The 23,679-nt window shown below is 51.3% G+C and overlaps 9 protein-coding genes across 9 annotated transcripts, besides 1 other annotated feature; 5 read left to right on the forward strand and 4 right to left on the reverse strand.

Moving 5' to 3' along the window:
* Nucleotides 1-87: 87 nt before the first annotated feature.
* On the forward strand, nt 88-1,853 carry CABS01_06609 (major facilitator superfamily transporter; the record flags this gene model as incomplete). Its single annotated transcript, XM_060539975.1, has 6 exons — nt 88-615; nt 672-732; nt 798-1,042; nt 1,098-1,494; nt 1,560-1,691; nt 1,747-1,853. The coding sequence occupies 6 exons, from the start codon at nt 88-90 to the stop codon at nt 1,851-1,853; spliced, it is 1,470 nt and encodes a 489-aa protein (XP_060403659.1).
* Nucleotides 1,854-2,471: 618 nt separating this feature from the next.
* CABS01_06610 (NACHT domain-containing protein) lies at nt 2,472-6,722 on the forward strand (the record flags this gene model as incomplete). Its single annotated transcript, XM_060539976.1, has 3 exons — nt 2,472-2,828; nt 2,910-3,558; nt 3,667-6,722. The coding sequence occupies 3 exons, from the start codon at nt 2,472-2,474 to the stop codon at nt 6,720-6,722; spliced, it is 4,062 nt and encodes a 1,353-aa protein (XP_060403660.1).
* A 121-nt stretch (nt 6,723-6,843) lies between these two features.
* CABS01_06611 (uncharacterized protein) lies at nt 6,844-7,535 on the reverse strand (the record flags this gene model as incomplete). Its single annotated transcript, XM_060539977.1, has 3 exons — nt 6,844-6,862; nt 7,102-7,260; nt 7,321-7,535. 3 exons carry the CDS (start codon nt 7,533-7,535, stop codon nt 6,844-6,846), a joined length of 393 nt encoding a protein of 130 aa, XP_060403661.1.
* Nucleotides 7,536-8,534: 999 nt separating this feature from the next.
* Nucleotides 8,535-9,038, forward strand: CABS01_06612 (uncharacterized protein; the record flags this gene model as incomplete). Its single annotated transcript, XM_060539978.1, has 3 exons — nt 8,535-8,756; nt 8,809-8,924; nt 8,996-9,038. The coding sequence occupies 3 exons, from the start codon at nt 8,535-8,537 to the stop codon at nt 9,036-9,038; spliced, it is 381 nt and encodes a 126-aa protein (XP_060403662.1).
* A 257-nt stretch (nt 9,039-9,295) lies between these two features.
* CABS01_06613 (uncharacterized protein) lies at nt 9,296-9,615 on the reverse strand (the record flags this gene model as incomplete). Its single annotated transcript, XM_060539979.1, has 2 exons — nt 9,296-9,361; nt 9,427-9,615. The coding sequence occupies 2 exons, from the start codon at nt 9,613-9,615 to the stop codon at nt 9,296-9,298; spliced, it is 255 nt and encodes an 84-aa protein (XP_060403663.1).
* Nucleotides 9,616-10,459: 844 nt separating this feature from the next.
* Nucleotides 10,460-10,546: a sequence feature (Short protein (CABS01_06614, KAK1514635.1) was converted to a misc_feature.).
* A 2,332-nt stretch (nt 10,547-12,878) lies between these two features.
* CABS01_06615 (flavoprotein) lies at nt 12,879-14,678 on the forward strand (the record flags this gene model as incomplete). Its single annotated transcript, XM_060539980.1, has 1 exon — nt 12,879-14,678. The coding sequence occupies one exon, from the start codon at nt 12,879-12,881 to the stop codon at nt 14,676-14,678; it is 1,800 nt and encodes a 599-aa protein (XP_060403664.1).
* A 251-nt stretch (nt 14,679-14,929) lies between these two features.
* Nucleotides 14,930-16,453, reverse strand: CABS01_06616 (uncharacterized protein; the record flags this gene model as incomplete). Its single annotated transcript, XM_060539981.1, has 2 exons — nt 14,930-15,910; nt 16,190-16,453. The coding sequence occupies 2 exons, from the start codon at nt 16,451-16,453 to the stop codon at nt 14,930-14,932; spliced, it is 1,245 nt and encodes a 414-aa protein (XP_060403665.1).
* A 4,332-nt stretch (nt 16,454-20,785) lies between these two features.
* Nucleotides 20,786-21,604, forward strand: CABS01_06617 (uncharacterized protein; the record flags this gene model as incomplete). Its single annotated transcript, XM_060539982.1, has 1 exon — nt 20,786-21,604. The coding sequence occupies one exon, from the start codon at nt 20,786-20,788 to the stop codon at nt 21,602-21,604; it is 819 nt and encodes a 272-aa protein (XP_060403666.1).
* A 548-nt stretch (nt 21,605-22,152) lies between these two features.
* On the reverse strand, nt 22,153-23,151 carry CABS01_06618 (retinol dehydrogenase; the record flags this gene model as incomplete). Its single annotated transcript, XM_060539983.1, has 3 exons — nt 22,153-22,532; nt 22,611-22,792; nt 22,868-23,151. The coding sequence occupies 3 exons, from the start codon at nt 23,149-23,151 to the stop codon at nt 22,153-22,155; spliced, it is 846 nt and encodes a 281-aa protein (XP_060403667.1).
* Between the last annotated feature and the right edge of the window lie 528 nt (nt 23,152-23,679).

Below are 23,679 nucleotides of genomic sequence, written 5' to 3' on the forward strand. Positions count from 1 at the left end.
GGACTCCCCGAGGCAGTATTCATCCTCTGACGATACTTTAGCTTAGAGATCAGCTTACTTTCCATTCTTTAATGTGATTTCCTCGCAATGGGTTCCCCAGATGTCGAAAAGCCGGACGGCTTGACCGCTGCTGTCAAGATCCCTCAACTAAGCCCCGATCCGCTTACCGGCCCCATTCCGGCGGCGGCAGCCCCTCTTCGACCCGTGGCTGCAGCAGATGACGAGGTGATGGAGATGCCAACATGGAAGAAATGGGTAACGCTTGCGGTGGTTTGCTGGATGGCCCTGCCCGTCACCTTCTCTGGTAGCTCCATCTTGACAGCGACTTCCGAGGTTGCTGCCGACTTCAACGTCTCAACGCATGCCATTACCACAGCTAATGCTGGCGTCTTCATTGCCATGGCTATGTCTGCCTTGATATGGCTACCGACGAGTAATATCCTTGGTCGCAGAACGACTTATCTCGTAGCCAACTGCCTTTTGACCTTGTGTTCGATAGGATCGGCGCTCTCAAATAGCTTTGCCTGCTTCACAGCGATTTGGGTCATCGGAGGAACAACTGGTCCATTCTTCCTAGTTGCAGGGCAAACCATCTTGGCAGATATCTTTGAGCCTGTAAGTCAGATATTGTGCCACTTATGTTTATCATATTGAGCCTGACTACTGTTTAGACAACTCGCGGAACTGCAGTGGGTTGTTTCTTGGGCAGCTGTGTGGCGGCAAACGCAATTGGTACGATGTTTGACTACCTTACTCCATCATTGTGCCCAAGAGTCTTTCGACTGACGAGCTTTCAGCGCCGTTGACGGGAGCCGTCATCGTGACCTTCACCAGTTGGCGAGTCATCTATGGGGTCCAGGCTGGCATGACCTTTCTCGGTCTCATCATGGCCTTCTTCTTCGTGCCAAAAGCGAGCCAGCTGGCGCATCTCAAGATCGCCGTCGCAGAGAGAACTCCTATTCGGTCTTTGGGCGACTTGGGCCACGCGTTCAATCCGATGGGCGTTCTCCGCCAGTTCAAGTATCCCAACATCGTTGCGGCGGTGAGTTGCTCTTCCCCCAACCCGATTCTAGCTCGTAATCTGATCCATCTCGCAGAATTTCGCCTGTGGACTCCTGGGATTCAACCAGTACGGCCTTTTGAGTTCCATACGACGAGTCATCAACCCTCGATTCGGCCTTACTACGCCTCTTATCAGTGGACTTTTCTATCTTGCCCCCGGAGCGGGCTTTCTAATGGGAAGCACGATCGGCGGCAGAGTCTCAGACCACACCGTTAAGCGATACATCCGGAAGCGTAATGGTCTCCGTTTGCCCCAGGATAGACTCAAGAGCAGCTTGCCAGCAATTTTCTTCGTTCTCCCTGCCGGTACTCTGGTTTACGGGTGGAGCGTGCAAAAGGAAGTCGGCGGAATCGCTTTGCCCATCGTCAGCTGCTTCTTTGAGGGTCTCGGCCTCATGTGGTCTTTTAGCGGTCTGAACACATACTCCGCCGGTGAGCCTTCCCTGCCATCTTGTTGCGTCTTCGACGGTTCGACCTGGACTAATACATTGCATCAGAGGCAATGCCGGAACGCAGGACAGCTGTCATCAGTAGTAAATACATCGTTCAGTACAGTTTCGGAGCTGGCAGCGTGGGCGGTTTGGTGCCAATGATCGACGCCATTGGGGTCGGCTGGTCTTTCACCATCAGTAAGTCTTTTGAGATGACTCTTATTCTTTCGCTCGCATATTGACCTCACCTAAGCCGCAACCTCTGCACTCCTCGCCGGCGTTTTGGTCCTGGGTATTTCCAAATTTGCATCGAGGGCTCAAAATTGGGTGGAGAAAAGCAACAGTGACGATTCAGAATAGTGCCAAGAGTGCACTCAAGATTTACGGACTCAAGAGCTATCTATATGCATAGCATGCGGTGTTTATTGGCGCATGATTTGTTCCATGGTTTTTTGTCAGCCCAGCCTGATCTGGGGCGTCTCTCGTCCCCTTGTCAATCTCATCATATACCTCGTTCGGAAAGTTGACGACCACTCTCTACTCCAAGACGAATGATATTGCCAATGCTTGGGAGCCAAGCCGCCTTGGCCGGATTGATCAATCGTGATTTCGGAGACCAACACGACGTCTCAGAATCCATGGATGCCTAGCCACCCCTTGCGCCCGCTGCCTTATGAGCTGCATGCATCCTTCAAAGCTCACTGGTCGATATTTCGAATAGCCAATGAGTTGAAATGAAGGCCCCGATGCAGTTACACAGCGGTCACATTGAGGCACTGCCACCTAAGCAGTCCTACGGCTCGGTCTGACGAGCTCACCACGAGACCAGGGACCATCCGTGTTGCTTACTTTTGTCCAACTTCCAAGCTCCTTCAGGGCATTTGCAGTCAACGTTGAACCGCCATTCTCCCTCCTTGGAAGCTTCAGTCTCTCTACCAGTTCCAGATCAATACTCCTAACCAGTCCAAAAATTGCAGAATGGAGAACATTTCTACAGCGGTAGCAACCGTGGGGAAACTGAAACCTGAGATTCGTCTGGCTCAAACCATTTCAGAATTCAGCGTTTCTCTCAAGCGCCATCAAGATGACTCTCACATCCGCTTCAAGAACTTGCAGACAAGAAGTCCACCAACCGCCATGGAGGTTTTGCAATTAACAGAAGAGATCAATCGAGATGGGGCTCACCGTCACCGGTCTTGGAGGCCCAACGCCACCCGTCTCGTCACTGTTCTGGAGAGAATTCGTCAATTTGCCCCTATTGGCGACGTCCTTGTTGGAGGCGCCCAAAACCTCTTGGCGTCTGGGGTTTGGGCCACGGTCAGGATGACTCTGGAGGTATGTCCGTCAAGCCTTTTTTTGAACTAAGTCGTTGCAAGTTGTCATTCCGATACTTAGGATAGCTGACGAGAGCTATAGATGTCACTGAGCTTCCTGTCATATTTCGACAAAGTTTCAACTCTTCTGATGAGGATTGGTAAATCGTCTTCTCTCCACAAGGATTTCGCCTTGCTATTTCCCACCTGTCGTCAGACTCAGGCGTACATGTGCGAGTATGTCATTGTTTTCATCAGAATATGCAAAAAGATCACCATCGACGCCCATAAATCATTTGCGTCTCACCTCGCAACGTCTTTCACTTCCACCTTCGACTCGGTCTTCAAACCACTGGAAGACGACTTGCTATCATGGGGTCAGTTGATTGAAAATCGCGTAGCAGTACTCGTTGCAAAGGCCAATGTTGAAAGCAACTCATCTTCTATTGAGAGATTCAGCCGGTTCCAGGTTATGATTTCCCGCGATGCCGCTCATCGGGACCGGGAAACGCGTGCGCATCGACTTTTTGAAGCCTTGGCTCCCAATCAGAAGGAGTTCGAGTCTATTTGGACGAGGGAGCGAAAGAAAGGGACCTCTAGTTGGATCCTAAACGACAAGAGCTACCAAGAGTGGCTGGGCACAAAGACTTCAGCAACGTTGTGGCTGCAGGGTAATTTGGGGTCTGGAAAGACTGTCACCATGGCCTCCGTGGTGGCAGATTGTTTGATCGCACATAAAAATCCTGCTGAGAGTCAGTCAGCCACTTTCCTTGTCGTTTACATCTCACGGTCTCTTCACATGGTTTGGTCCGATTGAACTGTCAATATCTTATTCTCGAAGAAGCTGACCAGCCACAAAGCTCTAGCTACGACAGATCCAAGGAGACTCCAATCTGTAGCATTTTTCTTTTGCAAAAACAGCAATCAAACAACCTTGCAAGACCACAATATCCTCGGCAGCATTGTACATCAAGTTTTGAGAAATTCGTCTCTGGCCCGATTCCTGGACAACTTTTTAGACGAACACGAAATGAAGCATCAAGTATTCCATGCCGAGTTTTGTATTGACCTCTTGCTCTCCATAACACCACCAGTCTGGCAATGTGTACTGGTCCTGGATGGCTTGGACGAAGCTCCTCTGGAAGAGGTGGAATCAGTTCTCGGTCAACTTCATCGACTTATGCAATTCAGACGAGTCAAACTGTGTTGCTCTTCCCGACCCACATCTGGATGCAAATCCGTTGCAGCATCGTCAATTGGCATCACCCAAACTATTTCTTTCGAAAGTGTCGACAGATCCGAAGACCTGGAAAGTTACATATCGGCCGAGGTCGAAAACTGGAAGCTCATCAGGCCAATATCAAGCAGGCTTGAACAGCTAGTCAAGGAACAGCTACTAGTACGTTCTCAGGGCATGTTTCTGTGGCTCTCACTGCAGATTGAGGCCATTTGCCCCAAGTACACTCGAGAACTTCGTTCTGAGTCTGAAATTCTCGACATCATCAACAATCTTCCCCGAAATCTTCCACAGGCGTTTGATCAAGCAATTTTAAGAATCCCGGACATGAAGTACGGATCGCGAGTTTTCCAGCTTATCGCGTCAGCAGACCCATGTCTTTCACTGGATGAGCTTCGTGTGGCTCTGAACGTCCAACCCGGATCCTCGATCTGGAGTTCTTCAACTCTGCATCCCTCCGGATTCACTTTGGCCTCGACATATGGTGGCAGTCTATTGGAGATTGACGAGGAGGACTCATGTATCAGGTTCATTCATCACAGTGTCCTGTTACACCTCGTTCAAGCCCCGGCGTTGCCTGCAGCTTCTCCTTACCACTTTCATCTGCATCAAGCAGAGTTTGAACTCGGTGCCATCTGTGTCACTTATCTCAACTATGGGGTATTTGAGAATAGCATGTCACATGCCCAGAATGTTTCGTTTGACAAGATTCCTGGTACTGTGGCAAACTCGATCTTAAGTCCAAATGCCCTGACAAGAAGACTCATTTCCCTTATGTCCCTCGACAGGCGAGCTAGAGCTTCCAACGTAGATCTAGAGCGATTGAACTATGACCTACACCAGTATCGATCAGAAATCCAAGACGACATCCATCTGTTCCTCCCTTATGCCAGCAAACACTGGCTCAGACTTACCAAGTGTTTCTCCGAGGCTATCGACCCATTGATTTATTCACTCTGGGAGAATTTGGTGTCCGGTTCTGTATCGTCCGCATCATCCAGCCTCCCTTGGTCTCCAGGCTCCGTGGCCGGTGCAACGAAATGGTCCCTCTACAACCGTCACGGACCATTGTTCCGACATCTATTGGGTAGCTCCGACGCCGTCGTCGTCAAGGAAGTCCTTCGGATTACACTCACAGTGATCAAACAGTATAAAGTGGACCTGGAAACAGCAACAGCGGAGGCCTACCCCATTATCTCAAGACTAAATGAACTACACCACCACTATCTACGCCACGAGTTCTTCCTATCGGGAGAAGACGCTGGGCTCCTGGTCCCCACGTACCTACTACATATGGGTCTCGATGTACCAGTGCTCAATTCTTTAGTCGAAATGGAATGCCTGCCTTTTGGCACCGGCGATAAATATTGCCAGTTCAAAGACCCAGTTGCCGTCGAAATGGCTCTCGGTACCATCGCCCGACATGGGATACCAAGAGTTCTACTTTTCCTTCAACAAGAAAGTCAAGAGGAAGCGGAAAGGGACAGATGCATCAAATCTGCGCTACTTCTTGCGCACTATCTTCCCAGCATTGATACTACCCTTAGCAATGGTTCCACCATTTTACATACCGCTATCAAGCATGGATTTGAGGACCTTGCAGAAACACTGCTCAAAGACCGAGGAGCAGATCCAGACGGCGCCCGTCTTCAGGGCATCTCCAGCCCCTTGCAGCTGTGTCTTCAAAAGAAGTTCAGGCATCTAGCTGTAATACTGACCCAAATGGGGGCTGACATCATCGCGACGCCAGACAACGGCCTTCCTCCATTCTTTTTAGCCATGGGTTTACGTGATTTGCGGCTTTTTGATGCAATGTGGCACGGAAATCCCCATCGATCATCCCGCCAATACGGTCCAAAGAAAGAAACAGCGTTCCAATTTGCGTGCAGGGTCTACTGCGATCCGATTAGCAAAGACTATCCAGACATCTCAGATGCTCTCGATAACATCCTCGCCAAGGACCCCGACGTGAACCGTCCCAACGGTGACGGTGAAACCCCGCTGATGATCACTGCCATGACGGGCAATCTTGAGTTGATGGTACGACTCTTAGACCAAGGGGCGGATCCAACACTTGCGGGTGTTAATGGGGCAACGCCTCTTCATCTGGCAGTGGGGGATACAGTTGCAAAGCTGCTTAAGGTTGGTGTTGACCCGAACAAGGTGACACCTGATGGCGTATCACCGCTCATGGTGGCCTCACTCCTAGGCGACATTGCTGCTGTCAAGATCCTCATTCACGGTGGTGCGCTGCGTTTCCAGGCTGTCGCTGGTGCGGGGCCTCTGTCAGAGGGTGGAAAGGCACTCTTCAGAATGTCAAAGAGATGCCCGAGATTCTACGACGCGGAAAGCTCTACTCGCAATGCAACAGTAGACAAGATCGAGGCAGGTGATACAGCCCTCTCACTCGCCATAGCTCGGCTGGAGTTTATGACTGGCGATAAGGAGCAAATCAGTCGTCTACGTCAGATTGTGAAGGACACTGTCAATAAGGATGACCAGAAAAAAGTCAGGGCAAAGGTCACGCATATCACGGAACGATGGGATGACTTCGAGACGATTGTGCTTGAATTGCTCTCACGGAAGCATGGCGCAGTGCTTTGGCCAGAGAGGGAAGCTATCACGCGCCGGTACCGACACACACATTGCTGGCAAACAATCTTAGTCGCGACCCGTTGAGTGGGTGAAGCTAGAATCAAATAGCGTGGAATTGAAGATTTGGAAGGAACTCTTTTGGATGAAAGCCGGCTAGCCATCTTCGTAATTACTCAAATCGAATCTGAGTACCATATTCGAAGCGTCAGCGAAGGCAGCAACGACTGGTAAACCACGATTTCTTCACCAATTTTTCGCTGCCGCCATAAGCGGTCTGATCGCAGCCAGAGATGCGAATCTAGCAATCCCATATCGCCGTATATAGTTCATGTTCAGATCATGACTTCTGTCCTGATGAAAGCTCATGTTGCACCTTTTGATACAGCTGTTTTGATTCAAGTCAACATTTGTAGACGTACTTGTATCATGAGCCGAACCGCGCCAGAAGGACGTTAAGACTTACAAGTCCCAATGGACAAAACCGCCCTGAGAATAATCTTGCCTGCAAAGCTCCATACAGAGAGCATAGAGGTTTGTTTCCGTCGGAGCAAATTCATCATCATCGTCGTTTCGTGAAGCCAGATCTTCTGTGACAGAATCTTTCTGAATTTGATACATGACGCTTTTCCGTGAAGTGTCAGATACTGAAGTAATTTGTGTTCGATGTTTGGTCTGATTTTACCTTGGAGGGGCTACCCAATCATTCCCCTTGGCTCCATCGTATTTCAGGCTATCCTCGACAAGAACTGAGCGTTTCTCGGGAGGACTTGTCATCGGCTGTGAAACACCTCTAAAGGTGTCATCGATCTCGCCAGAGTTCTTTACAAGCACAGCACAGAAAGAAAAGGCGGCCCAGGAAGCTAGCACGAGGAGGTGGGAAAGTGATAATGCCCTCATTTTGACGGAGTAGCCAAGGTCTTTGAGGAGGATTGGAATGGTGATCAAGAGCCGAGAATATCGTTGGCTTGAATAGGAGCCTAGCCCACATTTTACTTCGCGGGGACTGAGCAGATTTAAATACTAGAAGAGAGTTCTATCTGCATTTTAGGTAGTGATCTACCTTGCCGCAACATTTGTCACTACTAGGTATTGAGATAGCAACGGTGACATCGAAGACAACCACGGCCTTGACAGGAGTCAAGATCACAAGAAAAGCAAACATTGATTGAAGTTTGAGGACGTGACCACGGCTTGCTTCACTGCTAAACGGGACCTGTTGTCAAAGTTGGCATTCCAAGATCACAGCTTGGTGCTTAAGCTTCAGAGTTTGGTGGCACATTGATTGCTTTCTTGACCCGTTGTCTGGAAGGTATGGTGCATCGTTCGCCGAGCTATCTGGGAACGCCACAAAACGATAACATTGCGAATGTAACACAAGTCAGAATCCCACACTCATGTGATGAGATACTGTCTTTCAGAGAGGTGATACCAAGAGGTAAGGGTACATGTAGGGGTAATGCTATGGGAACAATGGTTCGTAATACAAACAGCGTGAACATCAGCAAAGGGGGACATGAGTTGTTGTGTTACTGCGCAATCTGTACACCTGTTCCAGGCTTTGGCATTCGACAGATCAGCGAAGTTTGCGTTTGCTACCTGCTTCATAGCGAGAAATGAATGGCAGTCAATTCAATCTTCAATACGAAAGATCGACAGCTAAGCAATGAACAGTTGAACACGAAGACTATCATTGCTCGTTTGCAATTGATGAGCTGAAAACTGCTCATCGCTTCCTTGGCAGCTCGTAATGCTAATAGAATCATTTTCCTGGATGCACGTGTCCAGCGCTTGTTTATAAGTACTTCGTGTGCTTGCCATGAAGAAATCGTTGCTCCAAAGACTCATTCAGCAACGAGTCCTAAAACGAAACAGACACTTTCTCCAGTCCTTAGCAAAATGCGTCCTGCTCACATCCTCCCTCTAACTATTCTCGCTGGACCCTCCTTGGTTCTTGGGGAATGTTTCAAATCAGGACCACGGACAGGTTACGCCAACGACAACAACGTTCTCGATCTCAGCGCCGTCTGCAGCTTGCTCACAGGTCTCTACAACAAGGGCGAATTCCGACGGATTTGCGTGCATGACAAAAATGGCATCAAGTGGGACTTTGAGCTGAAGGTATCAATTTTGAATTTCGCAGCCATTTCTACTTGTCTCTGACTCTTTGCAGTATTTTGGTAGTGGTGCAACTCGTACTATTCATGGACCTGAATGCGTGAATGGCTTTTCAAAGGAAGCAAAGTGTGCCCAAGGAGGAAAAACGGCGTACGGCAATTGGGAGTACATGTAAGCTTTCATACTTGCTATACTTGCTATAAAACTTGGATCAATCAGTAAGCTGACACGAAATTTCACAGAGCTGATCCCAATAACGGACGCTGCTTTCGCAGCCCAGTGTAACCCAGGTCTTTGGCTGGTTAGAGGAAGTCCAAGGTCATTTTGTATTGTTGTGCGGAGTCCTCTTCACCTCCCAAAGATGTTGCATTGATTTTTCGTGTAGCTATCTGTCCAATGCTGTCCAAATTGATCTAGTGATTACTATCACGCTATTCTAGCTTTCAGCCTCAACTGGGGTTTGTATAGGGGACTGCATGGCATCTAGCCACTGGCGGTACCACTTGTGCAATGTGCATGGATGCCTTGAAGATCAAATAGCTCTATTCGCAAAGACACTCGCAATTGGGACTCGTGCAAGTCCAGCCTTGTTTCCCTTGACGCTGGCACTAACATCACCCAGATATATCAGTAAGTGCTCAGCAACTCTATGTGGCATTGTGGGTTGCAATACCTCGGCTTCGCATCCGCCATCGAAGCCTCCGCACCATGTCATGAAGTCGCACCCGTAGCGTAAGTTGTACTCGAAATCGGACATGGATCCTTGCGTAGGGGGCCAGGTGAAAGGGACGGCAGAGGTAGCACTGGAGGCAGTGGTGGCACAGGTCATAGCCACAACCAAGAAAGAGAAACTGTATAGCATTTTTGTCTTCGGATCCAAATTTGTGGGCAGAAATACCTCATGTGGAACTGTAAGGGATAGAATGAAAATTCCCAACCTGCGTACTCTAGGAAAACCTGGGAGATGTCATTCATACACTAGAGCTGTTTTATAGTCATTTAGTCATCGTATTTAGTTACGAGTGGGGATTCCGTGAAGTTGTTGCCGGTGATTTATGAGTCCGCAAAGTGGGACTTGTTGGCAAAGCATAGAGGCGGTGCCGTACGGATGCCTGAAATATCCACACCTATTGCGCTCTATGTTGCGACCGCCATTAGTCGTGTGTGGAAGTGGAAAAAGTCCAATGGCCCTCATAGCTACTTATGCACGATGATGATTCGATCATAAGGGTCAACACTACTTTTCATCTTCATATGCTAGGTGGAGCGGGATGAGGGAATTATATCCGGTAGCTCTCCTTACAAGTTTTGATAACAGCCGTTCTGACGCACTTGGCATGCTCTCGATCATATCATATCTGGTTTGAGTCGGTAGAAGCTATAGCGAACGAGTGCTTTGATCCTTAAGGCTGCTGCGTATCACATGGTTGGCCTGTGGTAGTTGACCGAGAACGAGGTTGAGGTGGGTGCCGAGAATAGAGTTCATTAGCTTGTGGGTGTAATAGAGAAGCTTAACTCTACCGATGAGCGAATCAAAAATATGTACCAGTAATCCGATGAGGCCGCGAACTGCCTCAATAGTAGAAAGAGGCAGTATTCTTCATTGAGGTATTGGTGGCGCCAACAACTAAGTAAGGCGTCTCTCAGGTGCATCGACGGCGCACGCGCCACCACTTTTGCCCAAGAGAGGCTCATCCATTATCGCAATGAGGAGCAGAGGTTGCTCAGCGGGACACGGTTCGTTCAAATATCTCAGAAGCAGCACTCAATATCAAAGGGAAAAGAAGTACTAGAGCATGCATGCCGCATTCTCTGGAGGATCCGATAACAAAAGTTCCTTGACTCTGTAGGGAGTGCGAAGACGTACACAGTAGGCCGCGGCTCAAGCTAATGCGACTTGATTGAATTATGTCAGCACTCTTTATTTCTGATGGCTCAATAAGAAATGCTCCTCGGTCCGGGGGTGTCGACCGGGGTCTCGATTGGGGGGGGGGGGGGGGGGGCTCCTGAGTAAAAAGCGAAAAGTCGGGATGAAATCCACACTTAATCGCCGTTTGAGTGGGGATCCGGCGCCGAAGACACGGAGGACCCTGCGGGATAAAGCCGGATTGCGCTAAACTTGGCAAATTGAAGTCGGAGATGCAAAACAGGGGGCCTATGCTCGAAATTCACAGTGACGCCTTGGAGTTTGCCTTGTGGCAGCCAGGATGAGCCGGTCCGATGGCTGGGTTTGGCAGGCTGACAGCAGTCGATCAGGGAGGTTCAGATGACTGGTGGTTCATGAGTTACTTGAAGCGGCGATATGATGAAGCGAAGTGCCGTGTCTGGGTATGAGCGATGAGGTGAGAATGCGAATGAGTCTGAGAATGAAAGCTGTCTTGGTGACCTGGAAAACCAAAGGAAGCAACGGTCCGAGACTGAGTCGATTCGGCAATGGCAACGATCCGCGGAGAATTTCATGTGGGAGGGAAGGAAGGGTCGCTTGCATTTCTGGACCTGCCGTCACTGGTCAAACTGTCTCAGGAGGCAGGAGCGCCAGTGACGTAGAGGCGGGGGAGTTTGCTGAGGAAGGCGCACCTCAGAGGCTCAGTCCGGCTCCTGCAAAAAAGACAAAAAGTGACTGCCCATGCTGTGGTTGCCAGTTGGTAAGGAAGGAGCGTGGGACAAGCATAGAAAAGGCGGGGCAGATTAGGTAATTGCTGCTCACCGACGCCTCCTCGTCGCACCTCAGGTGTCACTGGAGGCAACAGGCCATGGAAGAGAGGTGGTCACAAATGACAGATGGAAGAATTTGGAAAGGAAGAACGGCAGACTTTCCGCCCGCAAGGTCTCCACAAATGTCACCGTCACCGTCTGAGTCTCTCCTCATTTTTCTCCCAGGCTTTTCTCTTGGGGCTCTTGGAGTCGTACCTAGTCGTGAACGTGGACGTGGACTGCTTCCATATCCACCTAGCAAAGGAAGATTCCTTCTCCCCCTCAATCCGCATTTACGGATACTCGACTCTTCCCTGTCGACGACCCCTTGTTTTTCTTCCTTCTGCCCCCCTTCTATTCTGCCCTGCAGGAAGTCCCCACTCCTTCGTCCTGGTCTTCCCGAAAACTCCCATCTGCGTCTCAGCGTCTCAGCGTCTCAGCGTCTCTTCTCGCCTGCCGCCGCCGCCGCTGCTCGCATTCTCGTCATCTCAAGGAACAAGCCCGGACCTTTTTTTCTTGTCCCTCTCGCATCCAGTTCGCTTCGCTGCCTCATCTCCCGACGAATCATCGTAGCCTAGATCGAAATCAGAGACCAGCGACACCGAGCGATACCAACACCAGCGACAGACAAGCCCAGCTTGTTCCCAGTCACCGACGAAGCGAGGACCACCCAACTGCGTTCCCCCCTCTTCCCCTCGTCACTCGGTCGGTCGGTCACCGCATGCACCTCGTCCCGAGAGTGGAATTAAGGAATTCGCACCCATGTCATGGTGATGCCACATATTGCGACCTATCCATGTCCAATTCTTCCAGCCCGCCAGCCACGACTCTCTCCAAGACTTCATCCTATTATTCGCTGATCTGACTTGCGAGCGACCTCACGCTACCACTCGCTGCTCTGCGGATCGGATACCTACCTGCACACGCTACACACCCATCCCGCCTGGCCTGCTTCATCATCTCCTGTGTGGCCGTACGGACCCCGGATAATTGCTGGACCACCACTACTGCAGACCTACCCAACGCGACGTTGCACACACCGCAAACGCTGTCACGGACAACACACCACCAACCGCCGATAAATCACAAACCCACTACATCACTCGTGTCACCGAAATTTGGCAGCAGCTCTGCTATCTACGGCCGCCGATCGACGACTTTTGACCTTCTTCACCGACTCGCGACAAATACCTACTCCTTGCCAACTCGACTCGCGCCCAAAGTCCGTCTTGGGCCCTTATCATCTCGACACCCGCCTCCGATCACAGCCACGCTAGAGAGTGGTGAGACACGACATTCGATATCCACGACTGCGTTCGTTGCCTCTCGATTCTTAGCTGCCGTCTATCGACTCGAAGCCAATAGCCTGACGGTCGACAAAACCTCCTCGATCACCACGACCCATCCCAAGCACCCCTAAAGCATGACACGATGGATCCCCCCGACCCCTTGCCGCTCCGAATAACGAGGAGCGCCTCCTCCTCCTCGTCACTTCATTTCAAGCCGCGCGACCGAAAGCTTCACCTTCTAGTGGCCGCTAATGGGCCCCGCGACATATCATGGGCACAGGCTCTCGTCGTCCGTCTCTCCAAGAGTTCGGCCATTGAGATGCGCGCCATCGTCGACGACGCCGTGCCCCGCTTAAGCCAGACTGTCATCACTATGCAGAACCGATCCATGACACTGCCGCTAGGTCCGTCGCGTGCCGGCTCCGAAGCAGACGTTGACGATATTGAGTTCTACCGCCAGCAGGCATTCGAGCTGGTCGAGTGGGCTGATCTCCTGGTTCTCGCCCCGATCGATGCCGACAACATTGCCAAGATGATGGTGGGAATCGCGGATACTTTCCTTCTTGAGGTGCTTCGCGGCTGGGACACAGCGAAAAAGGTGCTTCTCGTCCCTGGGATGAGCACGCACATGTGGGAGAACCCGGTAACGAAAAGGCAGTTGAACAAAATCAATAGCAAATGGCCTTGGGTGCGAGCTATGCCACCTATACTCTGGCACTACGACAGCGCACACAAACACCCGAAGCGAATTGTCAATTGGAACGGCTTCAACGACGTGTTAGGTATCATCAAGAACCAAGCCGACTTGCTCGGCCTGGGTCGGGATGTGGACGTCGTCACCCATCTCGGTTACCTCGCTTCGGGTGATCCGCGAGTATACTCCAATTTGCCGCCAGAGATCTGGACTATTATTCTCGACTTTGCCGACGACTGGGAGTTGGCGCAGGCGTTAGGGATTTTCACCAACCTGCCCATGCCATATCCTTGGAAGCTACAACCCAGGAACCCCAACGATCCGGTGAAGGTCTACGAGCACGAATTGGAGTGGCTCGTACTTACTTGCGACTCCACCTCTATTTGCAAAAAGCTGCTTCAGTCGCCGCCTACCTTCCACGAACTCCCAGCACTCGTCATTAAGCTTCTTATCCGCTTCTCGCTGATTGAAGTGCTTACCTGGATGGAGGCCAACCGCCCTGATCTCTTCCAGGCTTTCGACGGCAAGGTCCTCGCGACCAAGGCTTCCGCATACTTTGGACGCTCCGACGTCCTTGATTATTGGAAGGAGAGCCGATATTTCCGTGGTCGCCACCAACAGTGCTACGATGCCGAAGCCCTTGATGGGGCGTCCAAAAACGGCCATATACAGAGCCTGGACTGGTGGTGGCGGCGCTCCGGCTTACCGCTCCGCTTTACCGAGGCTGCTCTCGAGCAGGCCAGTGGAAAAGGTCATCTTCTCGTGCTTGAATGGTGGCGTGATGCAGCTGCCCAGGACGAGAATATTGTGCTTAGACCTGGGAAGTCGCTGTTGTGGGCCGCCCAGCACGGCCAGGTTGACGTCATACGTTGGTGGGTGGCCTCTGGCATTCCTGTTGCCAATGGAGACGGCGTAGCAAAAATTGCTTCACGATGGGGTCAGGTCGGCGTTCTCGAACTTTGGAGGAAGCTAAAGGGCGACGACAAGCTCGCTTTCGACGGCGAGGTCCTCGTTCAACCTACAATCCATCAGCACATTGGGGTTCTGGAGTGGTGGCGCAAGTTCGCATATGGCGAGCTTGAAGGAATGGAAGGGCGGAAACACCGCGTCGAATACCGAACCTGCGATATCGAAGAGGCCTTGGAAGACAGTATCGGCGATCAAGAGCCGGTGCGGAAGTGGTGGGCCAGCAACGGGCTCAATCTGAGTATTCGTAATCTTGAGTGGATGAGGCCCAGGTATCTGTAGGACTATCATGACACATTTACGGGCGTAGGCAGCATTGCTTGGGTAGCACTACACATGGCGCCTTGACATTTCTAGCATCAACATGGGCTCGAAAAAGTTTGGCGTTTACCGGGATTTCCTAGGCGTATGGGAGCGATACATGATTAAGGGAATATTATTCAAATTATAGACTGATCCCTATGACGTTCAATCACGCTTGTGTTACTCTTTTACTCATTCGCCATTCGAATATGTACCATTTATGATCATCTTCAGATAACCAGGGGCGCTGCAACGAGGAGGCCTGCGACCAAGACGGAGCCGTCGAGATTCTTTCCCAAAAACGCGGCACCTTGGGCCGATGTTGACGTCGGCGCTGCGCTAGTCGTCGTTGTCCTTGTTGTTGACGTCGAAGATCTCGACGACGATGATGTCGGCCCATCATCGCCGCCACCAAGTGTTTGCGTGGGCTGTGGGAAGTCTCTCAGAGACGTAGTCCCCGCTTCACCCCCAGGTATCGTCGCGAGTAGACTAGATGTCGCGCTTGTATCATCACCACCACCTCCGCCGCCGCCGCCTCCACCGTTCGGGTTCCGACACTTCTTGTCCCCGACACAAGTGAGGCCTGCATTGCAGAAGTATGTTTCGCAGCAGACTTGACCGGCTGGCATACATCCGGTGCCGCAGGGTGTCTGGCCGGCCGCACACTGACTTCCTCCTCCTCCTCCTCCGCCGCCGCCGCTGCTACCCTTATTGCACTTCTTATTTCCAGCACACGTCTCTCCGGCGTCGCAGTAGTAGGTATTGCAGCAGACTTGACCAGCCGGCATACATCCCGTACCGCAAGGAGTTTCGCCCGCCGAACACTGACTTCCGCCGCCAGATCCGCCGCCCTTGTCGCACTTCTTGTTCCCCAGACACTTCTCGCCGGCGTCGCAGAAGTATGTATCGCAACAGACTTGACCGGCTGGCATACATCCCGATCCGCAAGGAGTCTGACCAGCCGCACACTGGCTTCCACCACCACCACCACCACCTCCTCCTCCTCCTCCGCTATTACAACGTTTATCGCCCACGCAAGTGTTCCCTGCGGGGCAGTAATAGGTCTGACAGCAAGTCTGTCCCGTAGGCATACACCCAGTGCCACAGAGCGTCTCCCCAGCTCCACACGAAGTGCCTCCTCCGCCACCGCCGCCTCCCTTATTACACTTCTTGTCGCCCGCACACGTCTCCCCAGTCGGGCAGTAGTACGTCTGACAACACGTTTGTCCAGAGGGCATACATCCACTCCCACACTGCGTCTGCCCGTTCCCACAGGAACTTCCTCCCCCGCCTCCGCTGCCGCCGGTACAGTGTCCATCAGAAGTACACGTCTCTCCGGCATCACAGTACCCTCCGTTGGAACAACATACCGTGCCAGAAGGGATGCAAAGCCCATTACAAAGTACCTTCCCCGAACTACATCCCTGAGGCGGACCAGAGCACGTCTTGCCGACTTGGCAGCACCCACCCGAGGTGCAGTATTTGCCTACCTCGCAGTACCCGCCCGAACCCGTGCCACAGCATGTTCCGGTGATGGGGATGCAGCCGTTGTCGCAGGATTTCTTGCCGATGTCACACGAGGCGACGGCCGCGGCGCCGATGTTGAGGATCGGAATTGTGGAGCCGGTGCCGGGGAAGAGGTAGGCTGGGGTCGAGAGGGACGTTGAGCCGTCGTAGTTTTGGGGCTCGTCAGCGTGGGTGAGGATTGGGAGGAGGAGGGCCGAGAGGGTTGAGAGAAGGGGTTTGGAGAGCATGGTCGGGTCCTTCTGATGTGTGCTCTTTGAGGATTTGGTCTTGAAAGGGGACAATGTGTCTGGGTAGGTTCGCCTGAAGCTCAAAGGCTTTGAGGGGGGCGGGAGACACGAGATCGTTGGACAGCTTCAGAGACTTATGTTGTGGTATATGTAGTTCTTGGCCAGACCCAAGTCCAGGAAGAAAGACAGGTCTTGTGAGGCAGGTGTCTTGGACCTTGACATTTCCGCGGCTTTCTCTGGAGTCCTGCTCAAGGGTAGCCACTCACACAAAGCCGTTGATCAGGCTGAGAGCATATCCGTACCATATTGGTAGAAATTTAGAGCTGAATACAAGCTTCCAACCCCGGACCTTGCTCATCGCTCGCTAGCTCCCTTGTCGAGGCTTACCCGACGTCCATCTCTATTTCTTGGGTGCTTGTTTGCGGTCAAGTCACACGGACCGACGGACGGCAGGTGGGATGAACAATACGACGGGCGTTCACCTTGTTGCCAAGTCCCTTAATCCCTTGATTGACAAGGCAATTGTTTCTTGGCAAGGCAGGTTTGTTGTACTCTGTACAACAACTGGAGTCTGTACCGACCCTTCGGATGGGGACGTAAAGGGGTTTGAGTGTATGAATACCGGTGGGCGGAAGGGTGTGGATTGATTAGAGAGTGCGGGTGAGCCTTGTGGGGATGAGCTAGACATGCAGGGTTTAATGATAACCAGGCATCTGCACTTTGAAGGCGCTTCCTTTCCACATGGTTTTATTAGAGGATCATGAGTGGCGTCTCGTGTTCAGATAGGTAGCTCTAGACGTTGAAGAACAGAATGGGTGAGTAGAAATGGCCCCGAGAGGGGCTCCATCGCGGAGCACCAGAGGACAGGATACAGTCGGGCAGCTACGGAGTGAACCCGAGTCTATCACTGGCCTTGAAGATCGCTGGTATCATCTACAGCCTCAGATCATCAATCCTGCCTGAATTCAGTCAAAGCTATTAGTCCGACTGACATCACCTGCCACCGCAAGGCATGACTCCGAGTCCGAGTCCGCCTCCGCCTGTCGACCCCGTCCCCGCATTCCTGTCAGCCTGGGCTAGCGAGCTCAGCTCGTTTAACCTTGTTTATCTAGCTCCCCTAACTTATTAGCTTCTGCGAGTAAGCGAAGTGAAGCTGTCAAGCTAATGCCGATTCAAGGCGCAGATCGCCAACACGTATCAAATGATTACTCTGACTCGGGCGCGAGATGACCCGCTCAGAGCTACATGATTGGCAAAAGACAGATTAACAATGTTTTCAACCGTGCAATCGTACATGCACAGTACTACATAGTACACACACTCCAAGCGACGTAAGTTTGGCCAACAAAATAAGGTCCTGTCAGACTTTTCACGCCCTAACGGCGACTGGCGCGGTACGGCTGAGTCGAGTTTGACGACTGTGACGAATGGAGTTGAGGGGATCCCCAAGAGAGGCGTTCGCTAGTCCCAGAGTCGCAGTTGGACCCTTGTGTAAGTTATGTTGTGGCTTGAGGTTGCTTTTGAGTTGGCGGCTTGGCATTCCTAGACTCTAAGCATCGCTTGCAGGTTCCTTGCGAAATTGGCAGGTTGGGGTCAAGCAGGCTGTCAGAATGGAACGCCAGAATTGTTGCCTGGCAAGCCACTAGATAGTAATTTGCTGGTGTACAAGGACTACCATTCGATCTTTCATGACTCCTGGAGATCATCAATTGACTCTGAAATCCCACTCAATGACTATTCAGAGTGAACTTATTTCCATGTGTTGGCATCGTGATGGTGTGGTCGAACAACGAGTGAGCCCGCTATGTGTGGTAGGTAACTAGGTTTCTCGGTTGAACGGGATTCCTGCCGTCTGACGGACCTGAATCGTGAGCACATTTCAGTACCTAGGTGATGTTTTGTTTCGGGTGCTGGCTTTTGGCAAGGCGTCCCCTTATCAATGACATTGATGCACCCCAGCCGTCAACAATGTGACATAGGCGGTTTGAGTTGGGTGCGCAGAAGCCATGGACAGCGATGTTGTAAGTCGAGGGAATGAGGGGCTGACATAAGTGGCGTTTTTAATCTGATGGGGTCGTAAAAAGACACAAAAGGCCAGAATTGGAGTCTCCGCTTTTCCGGGAACCCGAACGCACAGAATTTGATGCTCAGAAGCGCAGAGTCTGGCAAAACCTCGCAAACCAGAACTGACAACATCAATCACCCGAATTCGTTGCCCCAAACAAAAAGTGTCGACGTTGGCCTGATTCGAACAGACGCTCCCGAAGGAACAAGATTTCTAGTCTTGCGCATTAGACCACTCTGCCACAACGCCGGAGTGTAATTCAACCCGCTTTGAGGCGGGGATGGTGGGATTTGGCTTGCTGTCCTTCATGATCCCAGGCGGGCCGTGACGAAGGTACATGTCTAAGCAGTTGCCCGCGTGAGGTGTGGATGTTGGATGAGATGTCACTTGCACATGAAGTTGCGAGGTGCTGAGAAGAAAAGCGCACAGGGCAGGTGTTTCTTAACGTATTGTTGCGTTACATCCCATTGCACTTGAGCGTTTTGCTTGAAATCTTCTAAAGTCTTCCTCAAAATATGTCTCTGCCAACCTCAGGCCGCCCACAGCTTCGGGATCGAAGTCCGTGATCTCATGTTAGAAGCAAACTCGTGCTTGCTTCCTAGACGCGATAGGCAACCGCTGTTCCCCTCGCCAAGTAGAGCATCTCGAACCGTTGGCGAATGCGAACTTGCCGACTGTCCGACGCCAAGGTTATCAAGAGCCTCGGAAACTCTGCACTCACTGGCGGTACCAACAAAAAAAAGTGCTAAATGGTACGAGGTCTGAGACTGCCCCTGACCCTGAGCCGATCAGACGAACGGGGTCACCCGGATTTTTGGAAAGGGGAAGTGCAGCCGGCGGGGCTGCATGGATCATTTGGGGTCTGAAATTTTTTGAACGCTGAACCCATGTTGCTTCCGGTTGCTGGCTGTCGTCCGTTCTTATTCTAAATGCATCCTGGCATGAGCTTCGGAAAGTTGATGTAATCAGGAATAGCGCTCTAGTCTTTGTGAGCTGTGAGCAACTCCGCTTGTTCTTGCTATTTTTAACCTTATTCTTACGTTTACTCGATACTAGGCGAGTACCTCGGTCTTCCATTGACTGGAGCCGTCTGATTGATATACCTAGTGCAGATCTGAGATCACGTTCAGACATCGAAGAACTCCTGTTTGCCAAAGCCTGGCATGGCGTGAAGGGCTAAGGCTTGCCAACAATATTTGCATGCGATAGTGGTTGATATCTTGCCAAGACCAACGCCGATTAGACTTCTCGGTGGTCTTACTTTCGTCACATCAGACCGTACCGCCGGGTTCGCGAGGAAGACAAGTTGACCTGATGCCAAATACTTGGCATGGAATGATGTCCCTTTCGGACAGCTGGGCGGAAAGCTATCCAACAGGCGATCTTGGCGGGGTAATAATCCATATCGCCTGGTAAAGAATTGTATCCCAAGTCAACCATGTAACCCGATACGACGGTAAAACTCCTTAGATTGCGTGCGTGAGCCCAGCAAGTCATCGCACGGCTCATCGCCTCTCACTTGTTGCGCTGCCAAGTTTGTCTCCGCCGTCATAGCCGTGCCCACTTGCAGGATCACTCCCAAAGCCAATATGGCTCTCTACCGACTTGCGAAGTTCTCTCTCGAAACAGATTCAGCTGCAAACTACGGGCAGCTCCAGGCAAGAAGTAACGAGGAGATCGGATTTCTCTTGTCGTGAGACTATTCCCGCCTTGCGTCCATGAAACGGTCAAAATATGGGTCTCCATATCGGTCTCATTGGCTGCACATCACGGATGATGCGCGACCAGGCCTTACCCCAGACAACCCGAAACGGCTTGCCTGTCAGACATCTTGACTTGGAGTGTGTCGCTAAATCCTGCCAACCAACTTCGTCGTATTAATAGAACAGCCCGGGTCTGATTGCTAAAACCAGCCTCTTGAGAGGTCAACCACGATGCGTCCGATGGTTGTCCATTATGTGATGGAAGTTTGGACAGGTGCTAATCTTGGCTCAAACATGGCCTCACCGACTCCTCCCAAATGCCTCAATGAGACGGAGCTGTCACAACACAGTGGCGTCTTGGCTGAGGTTTAGATGGTGGACTACGGACAAGTTAGATACATAAAGCAGTGTGAAAGGTCTCTCAAAGTCAGTTTCGAGTAGAAAGTCTTCAGCCTCCAACCCGTCTTCCCTTTCGAGTTTATCTATCAAATTCGGTCGTGCGCTGGTTCGCCGGCATCTCATAATCATTCAATTCGAGACAAAGCCTATTTCCACGATACCATCATGACGTTCGAATGTCTCCTCCCACTGAGGCTGTTTAGCCCTGCCTTCTTCTACTCGATCCTTCTCTTCTGTTCCATCGCCATCCTTACTAAGGCTGAAGATCCCACCTCTTCACCAGCTCAGCAAAGCGCACCCTTCGTAGACCAGGCCACAGGCCTGGATATGGAGCGCTTCTTCGGAGCCCGTACCTCGTTTGCCTTCGCGATGACTCTGCCAGAAACAACTTCATCATCTTTCATCGGCCAATTGTCATTCCCGCTAGTCAACGGTGCTGGATGGGGCGCCATGGGCTTGACCGGCGACATGGAAGGAAACTTCTTCCTGGCAGCATGGCCGGATGGCAATGGTGGTGTCATGGCTACATTCCGCCAAGGAACCAACGAGGACAACCCACCCGAAGTCAAGGGCAACTTCGCCGTCCGGCCTATTGCAGAGGGCGTCTCCGTTAACGCGACGTCTCTGACTTATACCTTTCTCTGCGAGAACTGTCTAGATGCGACGTTGGGACTCGGTGCGGAGGCCACGAGTGCCAACGCCGTAATGGGATGGGCTCTGTCGGAGAAGGCCGTGAGAAACCCCGGAAACCCTGGGGCAACCTTGGGGTTCCACGAGCGAGGATTCGGTCCGTTTACTGCGCGGCTAGGTAACGCAAAGTCTGCACAGTTTGATGCTGTAGCTGCCACCGCTGGGCAGCCCGTTGCTGGCTCAAGTCGAGCGGTTGCGGTGACCCCCAATGCGTTCCGCGAGGGGGACGGTGGAGATGACGATGAAAAGAAAGGGGGTGGAAAGGGTGGAGATGATGACGATGATGATGATTAGCCAATTGGTTAATTTACTAAATCTAAATAAAATCAACTGTTAAAGATTGCTCATTGAAGAGCTCTGTTCAACTCAATTCACCTTTACAATACACCAGTACTGCCTACATGTAGCTCCTGCAAAAGTTTCGAGCCTCCGACCACTTCTGGACCCCTCTGATTTGGTGCAAGCCTGAACTAGATCAACCGCATTCTGCTTCTGTGACAGCACGTATTTCCAGTGGGAAAGATTATACGTCTGAATAGCGTAGGAACTTGCAATTGTACTAAAACTAATATCGATAGTCAGGGTAGCAACAATGAGTGCTGTCCAAAACGTGATGAGCTTTGACGGATTCCGGCTATCCTGATCAACCGAGGTTTCAGAGCACCTCCCATACATCTCAATCATGGATCTTACCCCGCAAGAAGAATATACATCTTGGGCGGGATCCGTGTTCGACTCCCTTGCAAGGTAGATCACTGAGTTTATTGATATCGCAGATCTCAAAAACTGTCTTGAGTTCTGAACCCCTCTTGCGAGTGCGACCTTTCCAATCAGGGGCAGATCTACAGCAAAGTATCAGAAGAAACCTCCTTCCAGTCATCCACCAGTTTAATTGTGTCAGCACACTTCTTGGTCAACTGAGAAACTGCGTCCGGTCCAAGGGCAAGGCTGACAGGTAAGGGTCGCCCCTGAGCACTTCCTCTGGATCCGACCGTGTCAATGATGCGAGAAACTGCCTTGGCGGGATCTCCAGGTTGCTGTTGATGAGCTCCCTTAAATTGGGCAGAGAGCGGATCAACAATAGGCTTGTAGTCCGGGTTCTTCGTATCAACATAGACAGTGTTGTTGGCGTTGAGCAGTTCGGTGCGGAAGAAACCTGGCTCTACGAGAAGTGTCTTGAGCCCCAATGGTGCAACCTCAAGATTAAGGGCCTCAACAGCACCTGATTTCAGGGGACGTTAGTCAAGAAAGTTCCTCATCCCGCCATTCACACTTTTCTTTGGAGAGCCGGGGGGAATACCTCTCAAGGCGCTTTTAGAAGCGCAATACGCCCCTAGCGTAGGAATACCTCCCCACGCGGCGGTAGATCCTATGAAGACAAATGTCCCAGATTTGCGTGCTCGAAAATGAGGTAAGAAGGCTCGAGTGGTACCAAGTGGTCCAAAAAGGTGCGTCTGAAAGACTTTGTTCCAATCTTCCTGGCTAATATTTCATGGATCAGGTACACGTACCTTCAATAAGGATCAAGAAGCGATGAGTCAAGTGAGCGCAACTAACCTGTCGTCCTCGATGGTTCCAAAGTGGGAGTAGCCTGCATTGTTGACTAGCACATCAACACTGCCGTAGATGCTGAGGCTGTCCTGGGCCACCTTGTCGAACTCGGCCTGGTCGGCAAGGAGGTCCAATTTCAGTACAGCCGCGCCGGCTTCACGAAAGTGGGCTATCTTCGAGGTGTCGCGAGCTGTAGCAATGACTTTATCTCCTTTAGCAAGGAGTGCCTTGACAAACTCGGCGCCAAAGCCTGAGGTGCTTCCCGTAATGAGCCAAACAAGAGGAGCCATGATGAATCGGTTATTATGAATGAATATTGTGCTTTTGGGTCTGAGTATGATTTTGAAGACGGAGTTCAACGAAGTGAATGGCAGTTGCAGAAGATTATAAGATAATCTGAATCCAAGAAATTTGAAATCAAGGGGCGTGCGGCTTTTGTCCCAGCAAGGCAAACTTCGTTCAGTCAGTGGACTTTAGACGATTTTACGGACATATCGGAAGTAAGGTGAATCATAGATATAAAGGCATAACCTTACAGCGACATGATTCCAGTAAAATGCCGATGTAAGGCCTTATGTCGTCATGTCATGTGGAGTCCGAAGTCCTGACAAATCTCTCGACCGGACGCCATGCCCCCTTTCTAAAGTTATAGGCCTGGCGAAAGTCAATTGTCTAATCCATGGTCAAAGCCAAGAGGTGGACTGGATGCTTGGCAACAAACTCATCCAGGGTGACGATAAGACAGGCGACGGATGTTGTCATTTTGGCGGCAACAGAGTAATATCTGAGCCACCTGGACTGCGTGGGTATCGGGCTTG

This window comes from Colletotrichum abscissum, assembly GCF_030869225.1.
Source record: "Colletotrichum abscissum strain IMI 504890 chromosome Unknown Scaffold_14.1, whole genome shotgun sequence".
Taxonomy (NCBI): Eukaryota; Fungi; Ascomycota; class Sordariomycetes; order Glomerellales; family Glomerellaceae; genus Colletotrichum; species Colletotrichum abscissum.